Source organism: Nicotiana attenuata, chromosome 12 (genome assembly GCF_001879085.1).
Source record: "Nicotiana attenuata strain UT chromosome 12, NIATTr2, whole genome shotgun sequence".
NCBI lineage: Eukaryota > Viridiplantae > Streptophyta > Magnoliopsida > Solanales > Solanaceae > Nicotiana > Nicotiana attenuata.
In genome coordinates, this window is record NC_032000.1 from 3,362,940 (window position 1) to 3,382,976 (window position 20,037).

Sequence of the window (20,037 nt, forward strand, 5' to 3'; positions counted from 1 at the left end):
TGGCTTTATGGTATTTCGTATATCTATTTAATTCCCTATTGTCAGCCTAGCCGGTTCCTCCATTTATCGAATAATAAGTTATATTGTGTTGTAAATAGAGTTTTATTTATGGTAAATGTCTATATTTTAGAGAGATTTTAGGGATTTTACTTGGTGGTTAAGTCACCCTTTTCCTATAAATAGAGGGTCATATTCCATTGTAATTCATCCAAAAATAATAAGAATTCTCTCTCCCTACTTTTCTCTGCAATACTCTTTTTCTTCTTTTATTGTTTTATACACGTTATTAGCACGATACTCTAACCAATTTAGTAGAAGCTTTGGGATTGAGCATAATGATTGTCAATTGTTCCATGAACTTCCTTCATGATTAAATTCTGGATTTAACGTAAGTATTTATCTTATTTTTCTCTTTTTAATTCTTAAAATTCTATAATTTGATTTTATATACAAGCAAAGCCGACAAAGCTTAATTATAACTCTAATAGAGTTTGTAAGAAATTATAACCACTCGAAGTGGTAAAATTTCTCTATCTTGCCATGATCATATTCATGTATGATTGTGAGCACAAAAAGTGGAAACCTGTCCCATTTGATTTGCTTCATTCTCATTCCCTTAAGAGAATGTGATACCAATATGTAATAAGTCTGAAAGAAAACAAAATTATTACCGTGAAGATATAAATGGATATGGACGTAGCAATAGACAAAATTATAATCGTCATCATTGTGGTAATGAGAACAATAAGAATTCTCAAAATAATCCTTCACTCTGTGAAAGTAATATTTGTCACTGATTTGACATGAGATTTTGTAAAGCACATATAGATGATTATTGTCAGTTCATGATGTGAATGTGACAACATGTGATTTATGAATAAATATTCATTGTTGCAAGAATATGAATGTGCTAGTGGTAGTGAATAAACCACACTCACTTCTAGAAGGAGGTTTGAGATGAAATAAGAAAATAATTTCATTATTATGGCATGAATGATCACCGGTCACGTACCTATTGTACGCCAAAATATTTTGGCAATGTGATTATTAAAAGACAACGGTAATGCAAGAAACAGATCTTGCATATAATTTTGACCATAACCATAATGGTATAACTTTCTCTTTAAAAGAGATATTCACCATATGGATGTTGATGAATATGTGGTAGTACCAAATTAAATGAGAGCTCTGGAAAAGCCAATTATTACTATTTTGGAGGAATAAAACTGATTATCAATAAGATATTGTGATGTAGTAAGTCTCAAAGAAACTTAATTGAGTTTCTAAAGTATTCGCCAAAGCAGTGGGTTATATTGAGACTATAAATAAAGGAAAGATTTAATATCTTCTATTATTACAACTTGTAGCCGGGTAATATGTATGTAAAAAGTTACCCGCTTTATTCTCCAGCTTGTACTACACAAATAAAAGAATACCGTAATAAAGTGGATGTTTATTGATATAAAATTTCATATCATAATAAACTTGGAGTTTATTCATAATTTCAACGTCATGGTGTAAACCTGAACTTTATCATTGTTGATAACTTATTCAGTTGGCATAATTGATTTAGCCATGTTAATTTATGTATGATATGCAAAAATAAAAGAGAATTCAAATGGGTAAATATAAAGAACTAGAAAGTTCTTTATGAATTCTCTTATCTTGCATGTTCTCGTGATATCAAAGGTGAATATGGGCCCATTCACCTGCCATGTATACAACATAAGGTTCTATGAGATGGTTACATGTGCGATTATTATTAACCCGCAAGCTGATGTTTGCGAGGTAACTTGCTCAATAATTTAATTTATAGCATAATTTCCAGATTTTTTATTCAAGACAATTCATCTTGATAAGTAGGTTTACATCACAGTTGATTTAGCAAAATAATTTATTGAGTGTCTCCACTTAATAGTTAAATTGTTGCTTATGAGAACAAAGTTATCTATATCAGTTTGATATAGGTTATATACGAAAGTATATTACATTCTCCCCTCACAAGTGGTTCAGGGTCAGGAACCAAATAATTTTATTTTATTATTATAGATGTGCGGTGTATATTTTGATTAACACCATAACACACAAAGGTGAGTTTCCAAAATTGAGAAAGAAAGTTAGTTTTTCTAACATGAGGGGGAGACATGATAAACAGTTAAGAAAAAGTTACGTGGAATGAATTATCATTTATACATCTAGATCCTCGAATAAGATAATATGAACTTGAAGTTCATAAAAAGATAATTCATCTGCAATATATTTCAAAGCATGCCAGACGCATTTGCTGACCCAAAGAAAGTAACTATATTCTCACTGCAAATGCTCCTATTAGAATAAGTCCTAGAAGGACAAAGTCTATGGTACACTTAAAGCGTATAGACAAATCGGTTTCAGTTAAAATTCTTGATAAAGAAGACGAGCAAATGATCATAATAAGGAGGCAAGTGATCTAGAAGATCACACGACATAACACTTCATAAAATCTCAGGAGAGGTTCAGGTACTTGAAAATATAAATGAAGAGATCTTTATGTTATGTTTGGAAAAATATTGGAACCGGTATAAAATGTTCGTCGACGACATCTATCATAAAGCTAAGTATAAATGAGGATCTTAAGTCTGTCGAATACAAACAAAAAAATATTGGCCAAATGGAGAAGACACAATTCGAATAGAATTGGTTTCATATGAAAGACATGTTTTGGACATGTAGTTCAATCACTTGAAAGTAAAAAGTCAATGATATGTGCAATCAGTTTTCGATATCTTATTTGTTTAGCATGACATGAAAATTTGATATGCATCTAATTGAAGTCTATTATATGACTTATATGACAATCCTTGAATGATTTAAATCGCTTAAAGCATATACAATTTTTGGTCATGACGTACCACATTCTAAGTGCTATTTGTGCACATATGTATCTTGCTATAACTATAAGCATGATAGTATGATAGCGAGAATCTCTATGGAGATATTGAAAAGGCCATTTCACGGCATTTTATGAAGACATTACATATCTCTCAAGAATGATGATTTCAAGGTGCAACAAATTCATTCAAGTTAATATGGTTGATTTATTTATCGAATCTCTACCAACGATCTTTCGAAGATGGTGCACAAGATTGGAATGCAAAGGCTCAAAGATGCGAATTGGTGCTCTCATCAGGGGGAGTCAATATGCGTTGTACTCTTTTTCCCTTACAAGGTTTTGTCCCAGTGGGTTTTCCTTGCAAGGTTTTTAATGAGGCAACCAAAAGGCGTAATGTTAGATATGTGTACTCTTTTTTCTTTACTGGAATTTTTTTCCACTGGATTTTATTTTAGTTAAGGTTTTAACGAGGCACATTATCTGTTGAATGGATATTCAAGGGGGAGTGTTATAAATAGAGTTTTATTTATGGTGAATGTCTATATTTTAGAGAGATTTTAGGGATTTTACTTGGTGGCTAAGTCACTCTTTCCCTATAAATAGAGGGGTCCTATTCCATTGTAATTCATACCAAAATCAATAGGAATTCTCTCTCCCTACTTTTCTCTGCAATACTCTTTTTCTTCTTTTATTGTGTTTTATAACATATTTTATATTCTCCAATTTTCCTCATCTAATTTATTGCTTTGTACATATTTTGCACTACAAATCTTACATACTGTCACGACCCAAAATCCACTAAGGGTCGTGATGGCGCCGGACACCGCTGTCGGGCAATCCAACCATAAATACTTAATTAAATTCTCATTTAAATGATTGTGGAAACTCTGATTTTCCTTCAATTTTACTAGTAAAAGATACTCATTTCAAATTAAATATAAATGTCAAGAAGTCAATACAAAATACCCCATAATCATCCTAGAACCCGGTGTCACAAATACATGAGCTATCTCCAGGAGACAATATAATACAACAACTGCCCGGAATACAAATAGGACAGAAAGTAAATATGGAAATCTGAAGGAGACTCTGCTGGCTGCGGGTCGTCTCGAGAGGTGCAGCTCACGTAAGTCTCCATATCAACCATGCTGCTACACCCACTAGGCCGCTAGAGATGCATATGCATGTGCAACAAAAATGCACAGCAAGTTTAGCATGAGTACGAAAACAACGTGTACTCAGTAAGTATCCCGCCTAATCTCGAAGAAGTAGAGACGAGAGGTCGACTTCGACACTTACTAATGGTCCAATAATGATAAATCAATAATGTAACAAGTTGAGGATTTATATAAGCATGATTGTAATTCAATAAAGTGAAGCAAGTAGGCAATTCTTTCTTTTACAGGGAATTTCCAAATTCCTTTTTCATCATTTATACATTTATTCTCAAACCGGGAAGAAACAATATCACTTCAATAAATTTCAAGGCAAGCAATACAAGCATGCGCAAATCATGCCGAGGACTAGGGGTGTTCATGATTCGGTTTGGATCGGTTTTTCCCTAAAAGGAAACCAAACCAAGTAAGTCGGTTTTTCAAATATTAGAACCAAACCAAACCAATTAAGTCGGTTTTTTCTCGATTCGGTTTATGTCGGATTTTGTCGGTCTTTTCGTTTTTTCAGTCATTTGTCGGTTTTTTCTTAAATATAAGACATACACTATCAAACACATATTCCGGCAATCACATTTTCAACGTAACACAATCAAATCAATTGCCCTTTGAGAAATCTATTATTTACCAAGATATATTGATGATAATTGAATCAAATAGTGATGAATAATTTAAGGACTCAATTAAAAATATATTATTTTTAACACGAAATGGATTCTTACACTTAACAAAAGAAAACTACCCATCAAACTAGAATGTAAAGGTAAAGAACAATACTAAAAGTGTAAACTATTAACATTTAGCATAAAATTTTTGAAACTTTGTATAAAAATATACATATATATAGGTGTAATAATAAATTTGAAATAGCTACTCCTATAGTCGGTTTGGTTCGGGTTTTTTTCGGTTTTTTCTGATTAAAATCAAAACCAAACCAAATTTGATCGGTTTTTAAAATTCAAAACCAAAACCAAACAAAACCAAAAAGTATCGGTTTTTTGGTCGGTTTGGTTTGGTTTTTGGGTTGGTTCGGTTTTTCGGGTTTTTATGAACACCCGTACCGAGGACGTACGGCCCGATCCAACAATATTAAAACTGTGCACTGCCAGAGGGTCGAATGGCGCGAACCATAGATGCATCTATTACCCCGCTCGCGATCAAATATAAATAAACAATCACCCTGCTCGCGAATCATACATGCGAGCAGGTACACATAGAATCACATATTCAAACGGTCAATCAAGACATTCGTCAAGAAATAATTATTCAAGGAGGTGTAAATTCTCCTTTTTTACAAGTCAAGAAAATGAAGTTTAACTCTTTTAGAAAATCGTTTGCCACTTCGATATGATTTAAGCATTTTTTTTAATTTGTCAACAAGGTTGTGTTTATTATAAGTAAGCATGCTTTTGGGTCCTAAATTACGCGGACATAAGCATAATAGTAGCTACGCACGGACTCTCGTCACCTCGTGCGTACGTAGCCCCCACAAATAGGAGCACATAACTAATTAACTCACCTATGGGGACAATTCCCTCTTACAAGGTTAAAAAGGAGACTCACCTCGCTCCAAAGCGTACTTCCAATACCAAGAATGTGCTCAAACTCTCAAATTTGGAGCCGAACGATCCAAAACTAATTCAACGAGGTAGGAACTAGTTAATACAAGCTCACAAGATTGCATTCTAACTATTAAAGAAATTTCCCAACCCAAATCACAAGTTTCCTAAAATCCGACCCCGGGCCCACGCGCCCGGATTCTGAGATTTTCCGAAGAAAGTTGTTCTTTATAACCTAAGGAGCAATAATATATGATTTCTACTTCATTTCATAACAAATTTCGTGGTTAAATTTAACTTTCATCAAAACCCTAGGTTTTGCTCTAACCCCATGATTTTCACTAATTTTAGTGTGTTAATCTACCCAAAACCCAAGTATTAAACTCACATTAATGAGAAATAACTTACCTCACAATGCTAGGTTGAAATCTCTTCTTTGAAAGCTCCCAAATCGCCCAAGTGTAGAAGTGAAATGAAATAAATGGCCTAAGTCCCGTTTTTAAAAGCTGTGCCCAGGCCTCTGATGTCGCATCTGCGACACCAGGTTCGCAAATGCGAGATCACAATTGCGACAAAAGCCTTGCAAATGCGAAGCCTGGGCTATGCTACAGTGGTCGCAAATGCGACCCAGGAGTCGCAATTGCGACTTCTGATGGGATCGCAAATGCGACAAAGTTTTCGCAAATGCCGATTGTGCCTGGGTCGGGCTCCTTCGCAATTGCGAAGCCCTCCTCGCAAATGCGATGTTCGCATTTGCGAACAATATCTCGCAATTGCGAGATCTGCTACAGCAACCAAAAACACCAGAAATCTGGTGTGTTTTCTACTCCCAACCTATGCCCGAAACTCACCCGAGCCCTCGGGGCTCCACTCCGAACACTCACACAAGTCCAACAACATCGTACAAACTTTTTCGAACGATCAAATTGCCGAAATAACATCTAAACTACGGATTCAACACCAAAACGCATGAAATCCTTAAGAACATTCAAATTCCTATTTTTATAACCCGGATGTCCGAATCACGTCAAATCAGTCCCGTTTCTCACCAAATTTCACAGACAAGACTTAAATGTTATATTAGACCTGTACCGGGCTCCGGAACCAACATACGGGCCCGATACCAATATGATCAAGCATTATTTAATTTCATTAAATCCTTAGAATTTCAGTTTAACAATTTCTAACAAAAATTCATTACGCTAGCTAGGGACCTCGGATTTCGATTCCGGGCATACGCCCAGGTCCCATATTTTCCTACGGAGCCTCCGGGACCGTCAAAACACAAGTACGGGTCCGTTTACTAAAAATGTTGACAAAAGTCAAACTTAGCCTTTTAAGAAAATCTTAGGGAAACAAGTGTGCCTATTTCAACTAAAACTCTTCCAAATCCCGAACCAACCATCCCCGCAGGTCGTAAATTAGTTAAATCAAGCACAGAAAGTCTTATTTAAGGGGAGGGGGGGGACGGGGTTCTAAAAGCAAAATGACCAGTCGGGCCATTACATTCTCTCCCACTTAAACATACGCTCGTCCTCGAACGTGCTAAGAACTGCGCTGGAGTTGCCTGAAATCACGGTTAAACACCTTGTGCACCTACCCGTGCAACCACGACTCAGTTGAGCACATTAGCTCGAGCAAATCTGAAGATATTCTCTTTTATTCAAACAAATGAGCTTAGAACCAGTTTCATCATCCGAAATTCTCTGCCAAGCCTGCTTCCAATACATGAACACCGTATCAATTACCACACGGTGTACCCGAACGTGACTGAATACCTTTGTCGAATTCTCACCATGCACCACATCATTCATTGGACCATAATAACATTCTCTGATCATAATAGCTTAAATTCCACGAATCTGATGCTCCTAATGCACCTCGGGATATATATAAGTCTTGTTCCAACTCTCACAATACCGCGACGGCGGAAGAGACGTGAAGAACTCATAACCAACTGCCGAGCCGACAAACCGCTGAGTCTATACTCCTGACAAGAATCATTACCTCATTCTGAACCAAATAATGGTATTTGCTCTTTAATATACCTCATATAATCCGACCGCACTGATCCTAGATCCAATAACCTTGTCCCACCCAGTACAAACTGCTCAGGCAACAAGCCACCCCAGACCTGACCAAAAGTCTCATATGCTGCCACAATGTGCCAATAGGCTACCATCTCGAACGCAATACATAAGGAAAATGAACTCTGGGAGGGACTACTCAAATCACGCAACTATTATGAACTTTCCTCAGAAAATGGGAAACAAAACACACAGAATAGAATATAAGGGACTGTAATTATCATCACACTGTTGCGGCGTGCAACCTGATCCAAACAATATACCCATGGCGACGTGCCACCCGATCCACACATAAAATTCACATAAGGGGATACACATCGAGCTAAATTGCTCATTACAACAAAATACCGAATACCGGTCACAAGCACGCTAAGTGCATAATACCATCCTTGAGGGGACATATAGTGCCATAAGCTAACAAACTCAAGCACAACTGAGGTGCGATATATGTTCTAAAACTAAAGATCCATCCTGCTCACATAACACCATCGCTACGCGGAACTTTAACACATATGAAATTTACCAAGCCGTTTCGCAACTCACACGTCACAATATAGCATTACATGAAATAGCCGGCGACGAATTAACACCCAACGTCTGAATACTCCTCCATAAGGGGAGCTATGCTGAAATGAACACATTCGGCCCGATATAGAGCCCATATTCATATTTAAATCCATCCACAGGCCTCAAGCCGATTCTGATCGTACCGAACTAGGCCAAAAATCTTTTCTGGGTCTATGATAACCCCTCTTTCCCATAACACACAAGAACAACCATCAGAACCGAAATAATCCTCCACAGTCCACAATCCAATAAATCGAGTGCCCTCTAGGCATAAATTCTTAAATTAACCATATCACCACAATCTTCATACTTGGTTTCATTCTTCAATCAATCAAGTGATTACATGCCACACTTATACAATCTTCCCGTGGGACACGCTCCCACGATCTTTCGTAACACATAACAATTCTGCACATCCATACCACCGACCGCACTAACGCTGAAAAAGCGATCAAGAATCCATAACCAAGATGCGAAGCCTCTTTCACAAAACACTGATCCCAGGTGACGCTAAAGACAATGCCAGCTTACTCTAATCATTCAAACCCCTTTCATGCTCATCCGAGCTCGTGACATCCTCGTCAAACACTGAACCGCAACCTTGATCCTCACATTCAAATTTCATACCATTCACTGCACCTAACAAGCCATGTGATAGAACACGATTTTTTTCATAACTCCGGAACCACTAATGGACTAATACTTCATCAAATAGAAACTTTTCACTTAACTCATTTCAGGAGAACCACAGCAATACACAAGTGAATTCTCATAATCGTAGAACATGCAAATCTTCGAGTAGTGGTCTAAGCCACCATAGCCCTTCCGGGATCCGCCTACACATAACCGGCCATAACACTAGGATGCTTCCGAATAAAATCAATTACGGCGGTCGACAAGCCTCACACGTATCTCCACAAATCACCTACGTAACTTAATCACGCTGAAGGAACTGATCACCGCCACCATTATGCCAATTCAACCATGGCCAACCAATCAAATTTCTTCTAATTCATCCTTAACTTGCCTTAGAGGTAATAATAGCTCCATTCCTTACATCACTAACCTAAATCCGCACTCATCTTGAGCGACTCCATTCCTCGAGACCACATTGTCTCCAAGCCCATGAACCGTTTCATACCCTCCTTGCGCGCACATTCGCATCTTCAACTGATACACCCATTTTGATAATTCCTCCACGAATCCGAAGTCATTTCCTCATTTTCCTCCCAATGCTACATTGCAAGACGAAAATATCGTAGAACACTCCGAGCCCCTTATCATAATCTTCTACAAAGGCTCGATTCCTAACCATACTTATAGACTCGAAATCATTAAGCACCATACTTTAACTTTTGAGTCCACTAGGACCGTTGTTGAGAGCCGCCCACTCTGACTTGGTCCCGAACATAATCAACTCCATGAATCTTCTAGAACATGAATACCCTCTCGACGAAGCATCCGGCCGAATCACTTTCCTTGAAACCTGCATCCACACAAGGCATAACTCCTGAATCCTTCCCCAAATCTGAACATGAGCCAATAAGGCCAGCCCTAGCACACCCTTAACAATTCCTTTGCTCAAATTACCTCTTATGTTCTTTTCCCTTAGCTGAAATAACCCATCAATATGCTAATAACAGGAAATCTCATAAATAAACGACCATGCAATCCAACCGTAGGCGGTGGACTCTCCCACTTAGCTTGAAGCCATTATTACACCACTCCAGAGCCTACCGAGATTCTTTATCTCTTATTGACATGACCTTGCTCAATCAAACTGCCAAATTCCGCTCCTTTAGCGTTTCATGGACACTCTGAATCTCTAGCAACATTCACATATTAGACATCCTTACTAGATAGACAGTAGGACTCTTCGCAGAAGCTTCGCCAATCACGCGACCGCTTATCTGCTCATAGGAGATAACCCATATGTGGAGATTACGCCCCGACATCTTTCAACGCCGCTGCACGAGGCACCATCACTACGACATCAATGACCCGTCCTGAGCCCGTGCTCATCCACCGGCTGCACAAGTCCATTCACTCCTCGTGGACATTAACTAAATGTGCGACAATATCTTCAAATTCAAAGTTATTTTGTATCCTTCTTCATATCAAGAAGCTTCTTTCTGTCATATCAAATCTCTCGCCGTTATGCTAGCCAATATTTCAAATTAAGCTCGTAGACCCAATCACCATCCACTAAAAATTCCCAAATCACTCCAAACTTTCCTCAAGGGTGTAGTTATCCTGCCACCGAATCCACGTGCTGCTCTGCCACTCTCCCACTTTGGCCAAACCCTCTTCTTTAAGCAACTATTCTACTTCCGCTTCTTACACCTGGCCTCCTAGAAGTTTAACCACCGCATGACACTTCCCACACGTCCTTCCTCATCCTTTGCTGCTCAGCTGATGCCTTAGATCAAAATCTATCTCGGCAGCACTTGAACCAACAGACCGCTACTAACCTTTAAACCCTTCCGAAGATCATCTTTCTCGAGCCGTCGGCATTAGAAATACATATTCAATCCTGAACCACCGCACCCCGCGGTCTCTAACAGCCGCTTCTCCAATACTATCTCACAATATCCTGCCCCAAAGGCGAATCGTAGAAGCTCTTAACACCGGCGAACTTAGTACATTCAGCAAGGACAACGACACCTCATCACAGATGAAAATTCTACCACGCTTGCAAATACCAAGCCTCGTTATTCCATCAACCCAATCTGAACATTCTTAGCCCGATTGTCTTTCCCCCGCCGGGAATAAAATACCGTATCTCTAAATCATGCACTGAGTAAACCTCCCTTCAAGTCATTCACTGCCCCGACACGTAGGCAAGCATCCTACCATCATATCAATACTACGCGACAACCGTTCATAAGCATCACGGCAACTTGTGCCTAGCCTCAGAGCTCTTAGAAGTACCGCTACTTAGCCGAAACGACAGAATATCCTTCCACAAGGCGACGACAATAGTCAAACCAACTACGCCGGAGAAGCATCCCGTACCATCTCTGTAGTACCTTTAAAATTTCTCAATTCCTGATTTATAACAAGCGCTCCACGTCGCATGAAATTGAATAGGAAGGAAATAAAGGCATAAGCCTCAAAGGATTCAAACCGCACGATGAGGAATCAAGAAGGGAAGTACTCCTAACAGCCCTGTAGCCTCCCGAAGATAAGTACAGACGTCTCCGTACTGTTCCGCGAGACTCTACTAGACTTGCTCATGACTCGTGAGACCTAAGGGAACCTAGTGCTTTGATACCATGTTGTCACGACCCAAAATCCACTAAGGGTCGTGATGGCACCGGACACCGCTGTCGGGCAAGCTAACCATAAATACTTAATTAAATTCTCATTTAAATGATTGTGAAAACTCTGATTTTCATTCAATTTTACTAGTAAAAGATACTCATTTCAAATTAAATATAAATGTCAAGAAGTCAATACAAAATACCCCATAATCATCCTAGAACCCAGTATCACAAGTGCATGAGCTATCTCTAGGAGACAATATAATACAATAACTGCCCGGAATACAAATAGGATAGAAAGTAAATATGGAAATCTGAAGGAGACTCTGCTGGATGCGGGTCGTCTCGACAGAGGCAGCTCACCTAAGTCTCCGTATCAACCATGCTGCTACGCCCACTAGGCCGCTAGAGATGCATATGCCCGTGCAACAAAAATGCACAGTAAGTGTAGCATGAGTACGAAAACAACGTGTACTCAGTAAGTATCCCGCCTAATCTCGAAGAAGTAGAGACGAGAGGTCGACATCGACACTTACTAATGGTCCAATAATGATAAATCAATAATGTAACAAGTTGAGGATTTATATAAGTATGATTGTAATACAATAAAGTGAAGCAAGTAGGCAATTCTTTCTTTTATAGGGAATTCACAAATCCCTTTTTCATCATTTATACATTTATTCTCAAACCGGAAAGAAACAATATCACTTCAATAAATTTCAAGGCAAGCAATACAAGTATGCGCAAATCATGCCGAGGACGTACGACCCGATCCAACAATATTTAAACTGTGCACTGCCAGAGGGTCGAATGGCGCGAACCATAGATGCATCTATTACCCCGCTCGCGAATCATACATGCGACGCGGTCAAATATAAATAAACAATCACCCTGCTCGCGAATCATACATGTGACGCAGGTACACATAGAATCACATATTCAAACGGTCAATGAAGACATTCGTCAAGGAAATAATTATTCAAGGAGGTGTAAATTCCCCTTTTTTACAAGTCAAGAAAATGAAGCTTAACTCTATTGGAAAATCGTTTGCCACTTCGATATGATTTAAGCATTTTTTTTAAATTTGTCAACAAGGTTGCATTTATTACAAGTAAGCATGCTTTTGGGTCCTAAACTACCCGGACATAAGCATAATAGTAGCTACGCACGGACTCTCGTCACCTCGTGCGCACGTTACCCCCACAAATAGGAGCACATAACCAATTAACTCACCTATGGGGACAATTCCCTCTTACAAGGTTAGAAAGGAGACTCACCTCGCTCCAAAGCGTACTTCCAATACCAAGAACGTGCTCAAACCCTCAAATTTGGAGCCGAAGGATCCAAAACTAATTCAACGAGGTAGGAACTAGTTAATACAAGCTCACAAGATTGCGTTCTAACTATTAAGGAAATTTCCCAACCCAAATCACAAGTTTCCTAAAATCCGACCCCGGGCCCACGGGCCCGGATTTCGAGATTTTCCGAAGAATGTTGTTCTTTATAACCTAAGGAACAACAATATATGATTTCTACTTCATTTCATAACAAATTTCGTGGTTAAATCTAACTTTCATCAAAACCCTAGGTTTTTGCTCTAACCCCATGATTTTCACTAATTTTAGTGTGTTAATCTACCCAAAACCCAAGTATTAAACTCACATTAAGTAGAAATAACTTACCTCACAATGCTAGGTTGAAATCCCATCTTTGAAAGCTCCCTAATCGCTCAAGTGTAGAAGTGAAATGAAATAAATGGCCTAAGTCCTGTTTTTAAAAGTTGTGCCCAGGCCTCTGATGTCGCATTTGCGACACCAGGTTCACAAATGCGAGATCGCAATTGCGACAAAAGCCTCGCAAATGCGAAGCATGGGTTATGTTGCAGTGGTCGCAAATGCGACCCAAGAGTCGCAATTGCGACTTCTGATGGGATCGCAAATGCGACAAATTTTTCGCAAATGCGGATTGTGCCTGGGTCGGGCTGCTTCGCAATTGCGAAGCCCTCCTCGCAAATGCGATGTTCGCATTTGCGAACAATATCTCGCAATTGCGAGATCTGCTGCAGCAACCAAAAACACCAGAAATCTGGTGTGTTTTCTACTCCCAACCTATGCCCGAAACTCACCCGAGCCCTTGGGGCTCCACTCCGAACACTCACACAAGTCCAACAACATCGTACAAACTTGTTCGAGCGATCAAATCGCCGAAATAACATCTAAAACTACGGATTCAACACCAAAACGCATGAAATCCTTAAGAACATTCAAATTCCTATTATTACAATCGGACGTCCGAATCACGTTAAATCAGTCCCGTTTGTCACCAAATTTCACAGGCAAGACATAAATGTTATATTGGACCTGTACTGGACTCTAGAACCAACATACGGGCCCGATACCAATATGATCAAGCATTATTTAATTATTAAATCCTTAGAATTTCAATTTAACAATTTCTAACAAAAATTCATTACTCGGGTTAGGGACCTCGGAATTGGATTCCGAGCGTACGCCTAGGTCCCATATCTTCCTACGGATGCTACGGGACCGTCAAAATACAGAACCGGATCTGTTTACTAAAAATATTGACCAAAGTCAAACTTAACCTTTTAAGAAAATCTTAGGGAAACAAGTGTGCCTATTTCAACTAAAACTCTTCCAAATCCCAAACCAACCATCCCTGAAGGTCGTAAATTAGTTAAAGCAAGCGTGGAAAGTCTTATTTAGGGGGGGACGGGGTTCTAAAAGCAAAACGACCAGTCGGGTCCTTACACATACCAAGTCCATCTTTGCAGTTAATTGAGGTGGCTAAATTATGTATTCAGTTCCCCAAAAATCATATGGGAATTTTTTTACTGATTCTGGCCAAGTCTCGTGAATTATTAAAGGATCAAGAACTTCCATAGTGCCAAGTAGTGAGAAATAAGACCAAGTAGTACTTGAGAGGGCTAACAAATTAAATATAAAGAACCAATAGGCAACAGTAAAGGGGTAATGAACAGTACCTCAAAACATGGTTATGTTAAGCTTTATTTGAACATCTCTTCTAATAATATAGGAAAAATACATAACTTACCCCCTGAACTATGGACCAAATTCCTGTTACACACTTTTTTCGAACGAAAATTACTTTACACACTTAACCTTTTCGAAGTGTGCCTAAGACACACCATATTTTACAGCAGGCGCGCGCGTGTTTTACACCTAAAAGAGGCGAGTGAATGGTAAATTTTTGGGTAAGAACCATTATGTGAATGCCACATATCCAGCCTTTTCTATTTTTTAAATTTTTTTGAGTCATTTTTTATTTTTCTATTTTTAATTATTATATCTCGAAATAATTTGGTCTCTTCCACCCCCCCCCCCCTCCGCCAACCACTCCACCCATTTTCCTTCTCCCTAGACACTCACCTTTCTCTTCTCCATAGATTAAGTTCTGAAATACTGAAATAATTCTACATCTAAATATAAATTCTAAATTAAATATTCATCTCCTCCAGGATTGACTGAAATATTTTTAGATTTGATGGACACCCCCCCCCCCCTTTCTTGTTTTCATATCTGCTAAAATCAGTTCATTTACTTTGCGTCACAATTCTCTTACGTTTTCCCAAATCTTTTACCACAGGAAACCGATTCTTTTACCTTAGCAACTTTGTGGTTTAAAATCATATACCTAGAATAGTATCAGATTCACCGGATCGATGATTTTGTTTATTTTTTTTGCCAAAGGTCAAGAATTGGGTTTTGAAGCTCAACAATGGCAGGAGAGAAGATAATAAATTAAATATACTTTAATACGAGTATACAAGCTGATAATGGTTCCTTTCTCTACTATCTACCTGACTATAATCCTTCCAGTGCTGGATTTATGTCACAACTAATATGATGATGATTAATAATTTTGTTTCTAGATCAGGCATCCGGTAGAGTGCCATAAAAAACTGAATATTTTGTGCAATTTTTGTTTTTGGGCGTAAAGAAATAGGGTTATGGTGTTTATGGATTTTGTTCTAAAATATAATGTTGATGGTGATGGTTTTTATGACAATGGTGGTGATAAGGTGGTGGCAATAGTGATTTTAATGGCAGAGAAACCTCTAATAGAAGACGACCAAAAGTGGGAATTGGGGAAGATGAGAGACCGGTTGGGGAGGGGGATGCTTTTATTTATTTATTTAAGAAAGAATCATTAATTAAGGTGTAAATTAAGGTTTTTTTGTTAAGACACGTGTCACGACCTTATTGGTGCATGATATCAAGCATATTTTAAAAAATTGGTCAACAAAAAAGTGGTGTGTTTTTGACACACTCTGGAAAGGTTGGGTGTGTAAAATAATTTTCGTCCGTAAAAAGTGTGTAACAGGGATTTGGTCCATAATTTAGGGGGTAACTTATGTATTTTCCCAATAATATATTGGTGAATTTTATTTTTTAATTAATTGCTATATATTGGTCTTGAAATGTTATTTCTTATCCCCTCAAAATTTTTGTAACCATAGTATACGACCATAATCGGAATGCATATATTTGTCTCATACACTATAGGGATGGTGAGAAGGAATATTTTACAGCCCATATGAGCTATAATTGGAAAAAAGCGTAACAGTTTGGGCATTGTCTCAAGGAGGCTAGGTAAAACAAATATGACTGTGAAGATGTGAACTACCTGCACTTGGACAGAAAGACCCTAAGAAACTTCACCGTTCCCTAAGAATATTGACTTTGGGTCTTTTCTGTGCACCTTAGGTGGAAGTGATAATAGGCAAAATCTAGGTGATTTAGCTATTGTTTATGCTTCCGCTTAATTATATTTCAATGACATAATACGGTTAATTGATGAAAAATAGGCTCTAATTGTGGTGTGTATACATTGCAGGATGAGGAGCTTATATGGTGCTTTCAAGAGGTTATTGGAATGATTTAAGAGCAAAAACGACCCCTTGGAGCTGAGTGCGCACAAGGACGAGACAAGATAATGGAAAAAATCAGGCCCAGATGCGTGAAGAAATGCGCGAAGTCGCGCGGTAGTTCGCGCGCGTAAAATGCTGAGGCAGAATATCGCGCGAAGAAACGCGCGAAGGACGCGCGAGTTCGCGCGATGCCGGTCCGGAAAAGAGCTAGTTAGGGGTAAAATTAGAAATCTGGAGAGAAACCCACTTAACCTATATAAAGTCAAGCTCGCCCAAGGTCAATTCATCAAGGTTTTGATAGTTTAGTGCAAGAAATCGGGAGGCAAGAGGCAAGGAGTAGTTTGGACTGTCAAGTTCTTCTTTTCTTCTCTTTGTTTTTGCTATTTGTGATGAAATTGAACCTAATTGTGATGCACACTAGCATGAGTGGCTAAAACCCATTGTTCTAGGGTTGTGATTAAGCCATGAATATTGTTGTTTGATATTGACTTGACCTTGATTATAATTCATTCACATATGGTTGTTTCTCCAATTCTGTGTTCAATTGCTTAATTGTCTGGCCAGCAGTTAGGTTCTATTCACTATCTATGCTATGCTTGGGAAAGCCGTGTTTAGATTAGAGAAGAATTGAAGAGAGAATGATCTTAACCCTCAGGGGGAGCGGATTTGTGGTTAGGATAGGAATATACCTAATCACTGTGCTTAATTAAATACTGTAATCTTAATGCGTTCTTAATAGATTGATTTCATAGGAATATAGGCGTTAATCTATTGAGAATAGGCGAGTAGTACTTCGGGAGAAGGCTATGAGAGCATTTATCGATTAATTAGCAACCATGAGTGAATTATATGAAAGGGAGAGTTACATAGAACACAATACGATTGGTGAATCGATCACAACCCTGGAATATTTGTCTTTACTGAATACATAACAATCAACTCGTTACTTGATAATTTAGTTCTTACTTAGAATTGTAGTAGCATAATTGAACTCTTGAACTCGAATTTAGCTTGACGGAATAACAATACTGGTATGTTAGTAAGTAGTTGATATAAGTCTCTATGGGTTCGACACTCGACTTATCATTTTATTACTTGTACGACCACGTATACTTGCGTGTGTGTTTGGGAGCAACAAGTTTTTGGCGTTGTTGCCGGGGACTTAATATTAGCTACTTGCTAGTTTTTTTTTTGCTTTAATTGTTTATTTCGTCGAGTCTAACGTTACTTGATTGTTGCTCAGATCTCAGGAACTTTGATTGAATGCGTAGGGTCAGAAGCCAGGACCGACTTCAAGGCTTTGATCCGGAACCTGAGAGAACATTTCACAGGAGGTTGAGGGAAGCAAGGGACACGAATAATATTTAGGAACTTGTTCAATTTCCTGTGGACATGGCAGAGGAGCAACCCATGGCTGTTCAGGAGGTGGCGATGCCCAGCATTGCTAATGTCACCTCCAGCATAGTGAAGCCCAGGATCACTGGGCACTTTGAGCTGAAACAGAGCATGATCCAGCTGCTTGCAAACGGGCAATTTATGGGTCTTCCACACGAGGATCCACAGCAGCATATTCTGAATTTCTTGGAGATTAGTGATACTTATATCACTAACGGGGTCACTCCAGATTATGTGAGGCTCACACTTTTTCCATTCTCTCTGTTGGGTGAGGCTAAGCGATGGCTAAAGGCAGAACCAGCAAATTCCATTACATCATGGAACGATTTGGCAAGAAAATTTCTGGCAAGGTTCTTTCCTTCAGGCAAAACTGCAAAGATCAGAAGTGAGATAGTTGCCTTCAAACAGAAAGCTGGAGAATCTTTATACTCGGCTTGGGAAAGGTTCAAGGGGCTACTCAGAGACTGTCCTCATCATAATCAGACGAATGAAGTGTTAGCTCACACTTTCATAAAAGGACTACATTCTGAGACGAAGATCGTGGTAGATGCTGCAGCTGGGGGTCAAGTGTTGGAGAAAAGCTTTGACGAGATATATGCATTATTGAACGAATTCTCCAAGAGCAATCCGGATTGGCAAGGAGAGATGGGTAGAAGTCTGCAGGGGTTTTTGAGTTAGATGCCGTCTCAGCATTGTCAGCGCAGATTGCTACACTGACCAATCAATTCAACCAGATGAACTTGAATATCAACAAGCAACAAGTACAACCGATACAACAGGTTCCAGCTTTTTGTGAAATATGTGGAGAGGGACACACGAGCGACATATGCCCCGCCAACCCAGAGTCTGTCTGCTTTGTGGGAAATTCAAATAGGAGCCAAGCAAATCAATATGGGAACACTTACAATCCCAATTGGAGGAACCACCCAAACTTCTCTTGGGGTGGAAGCCAGGGCACTCAGAATCAATATAGGCCTCAAGCACCGCAACAGCAATATAGACCACCTCAGGGTGAACAACAAGCGAATCCTACAAGCCACCTTGAAGACATGTTTAAAAAAATGATAGCTGAACAGCAAGCCCTTGCCACGACAGTGAGAAATTTAGAGCGTCAAATGGGACAGCTTGCCAGTGCTCAAAACACTAGACCAGCTGGAGCTCTTCCAAGCAACACTGAGGCAAATCCTAAGGCGGCCCTTAATGCCGTATCGTTAGGAATGGGAGACAGCTAGAGGAAGTTCCTCCTAAAAAGAGGAAACAGGTGACTTTTAATGAGAGGCCAGCCATTATAGAATCAACATCAGAGAAAGCCACGGAGCCAGAGAAGTCAGCTGGAGAGGCGGTGGTTGAGCAGCCCCCACAATTGGTTGCAAGGCCACCACCTCCATTCCCTCAAAGATTGCAGAAATTAAGAGACAATGCCGCATATAAAAAGTTTCTTGATATCTTGAAGCAGGTGCAAATTAATATTCCATTGGTTGACATCTTACAAGAAGTACCCAAATATGCAAAGTACATCAAGGATATTGTGGCAAATAAAAGGAGGCTGACCGAGTTCGAGACTGTGCACTCACTGAGGAGTGCAGTTTCAGAATTCAAGTCAAGTTACCTCAGAAATTGAAAGATCCAGGTAGTTTCACTATCCACATCTCCATTGGTAAATATGCTGTTGGGCGAGCGTTATGTGATCTTGGAGCGAGCATCAATTTGATGCCGCTATCTGTGTTCAAACAGTTGGGGTTGGGTGAACCACGCCCAACGACAGTTATCTTACAGTTAGTTGATCGCTCCCTTGCTCATCCTGAGGGAGTGATTGAAGATGTGCTAGTTCAAGTGGGTTCTTTCATATTCCCTGCTGATTTCATCATCCTGGATTACGAGCCTGATCAGGAAGTCCCATTTATTTTGGGGCGTCCATTCTTAGCCACGGGCCGAGCTATTATTGATGTCTGCGAAGGAAAGATGACGATGAGAGTAGGTGACCGAGTGGAGGTATTCCATGTTTATAGAGCACTGAAGTTACCAGCCCATTATGAAGAGTTATCCATGATCTCTATGGTGGAGAGTGATGCTACATCGTTAGTACCCTATATGAGCCCTGCAGATCCTGTTGAACGAGTATTGATTGGGGATGTAGAAAATAGTGAAGATGAAAGAATAGGAGAAATTGAGCAAGTGCTAGATATGTCCTGCAGTTATGTACATGGGTT

General features: G+C 39.3%; 1 protein-coding gene across 1 annotated transcript; it reads left to right on the plus strand.

The window, feature by feature from the left end:
* Positions 18,889–19,952, plus strand: LOC109235820. Its single transcript, XM_019402071.1, has 4 exons — positions 18,889–19,005; positions 19,056–19,283; positions 19,370–19,819; positions 19,932–19,952. The coding sequence occupies exons 1-4, from the start codon at positions 18,889–18,891 to the stop codon at positions 19,950–19,952; spliced, it is 816 nt and encodes a 271-aa protein (XP_019257616.1).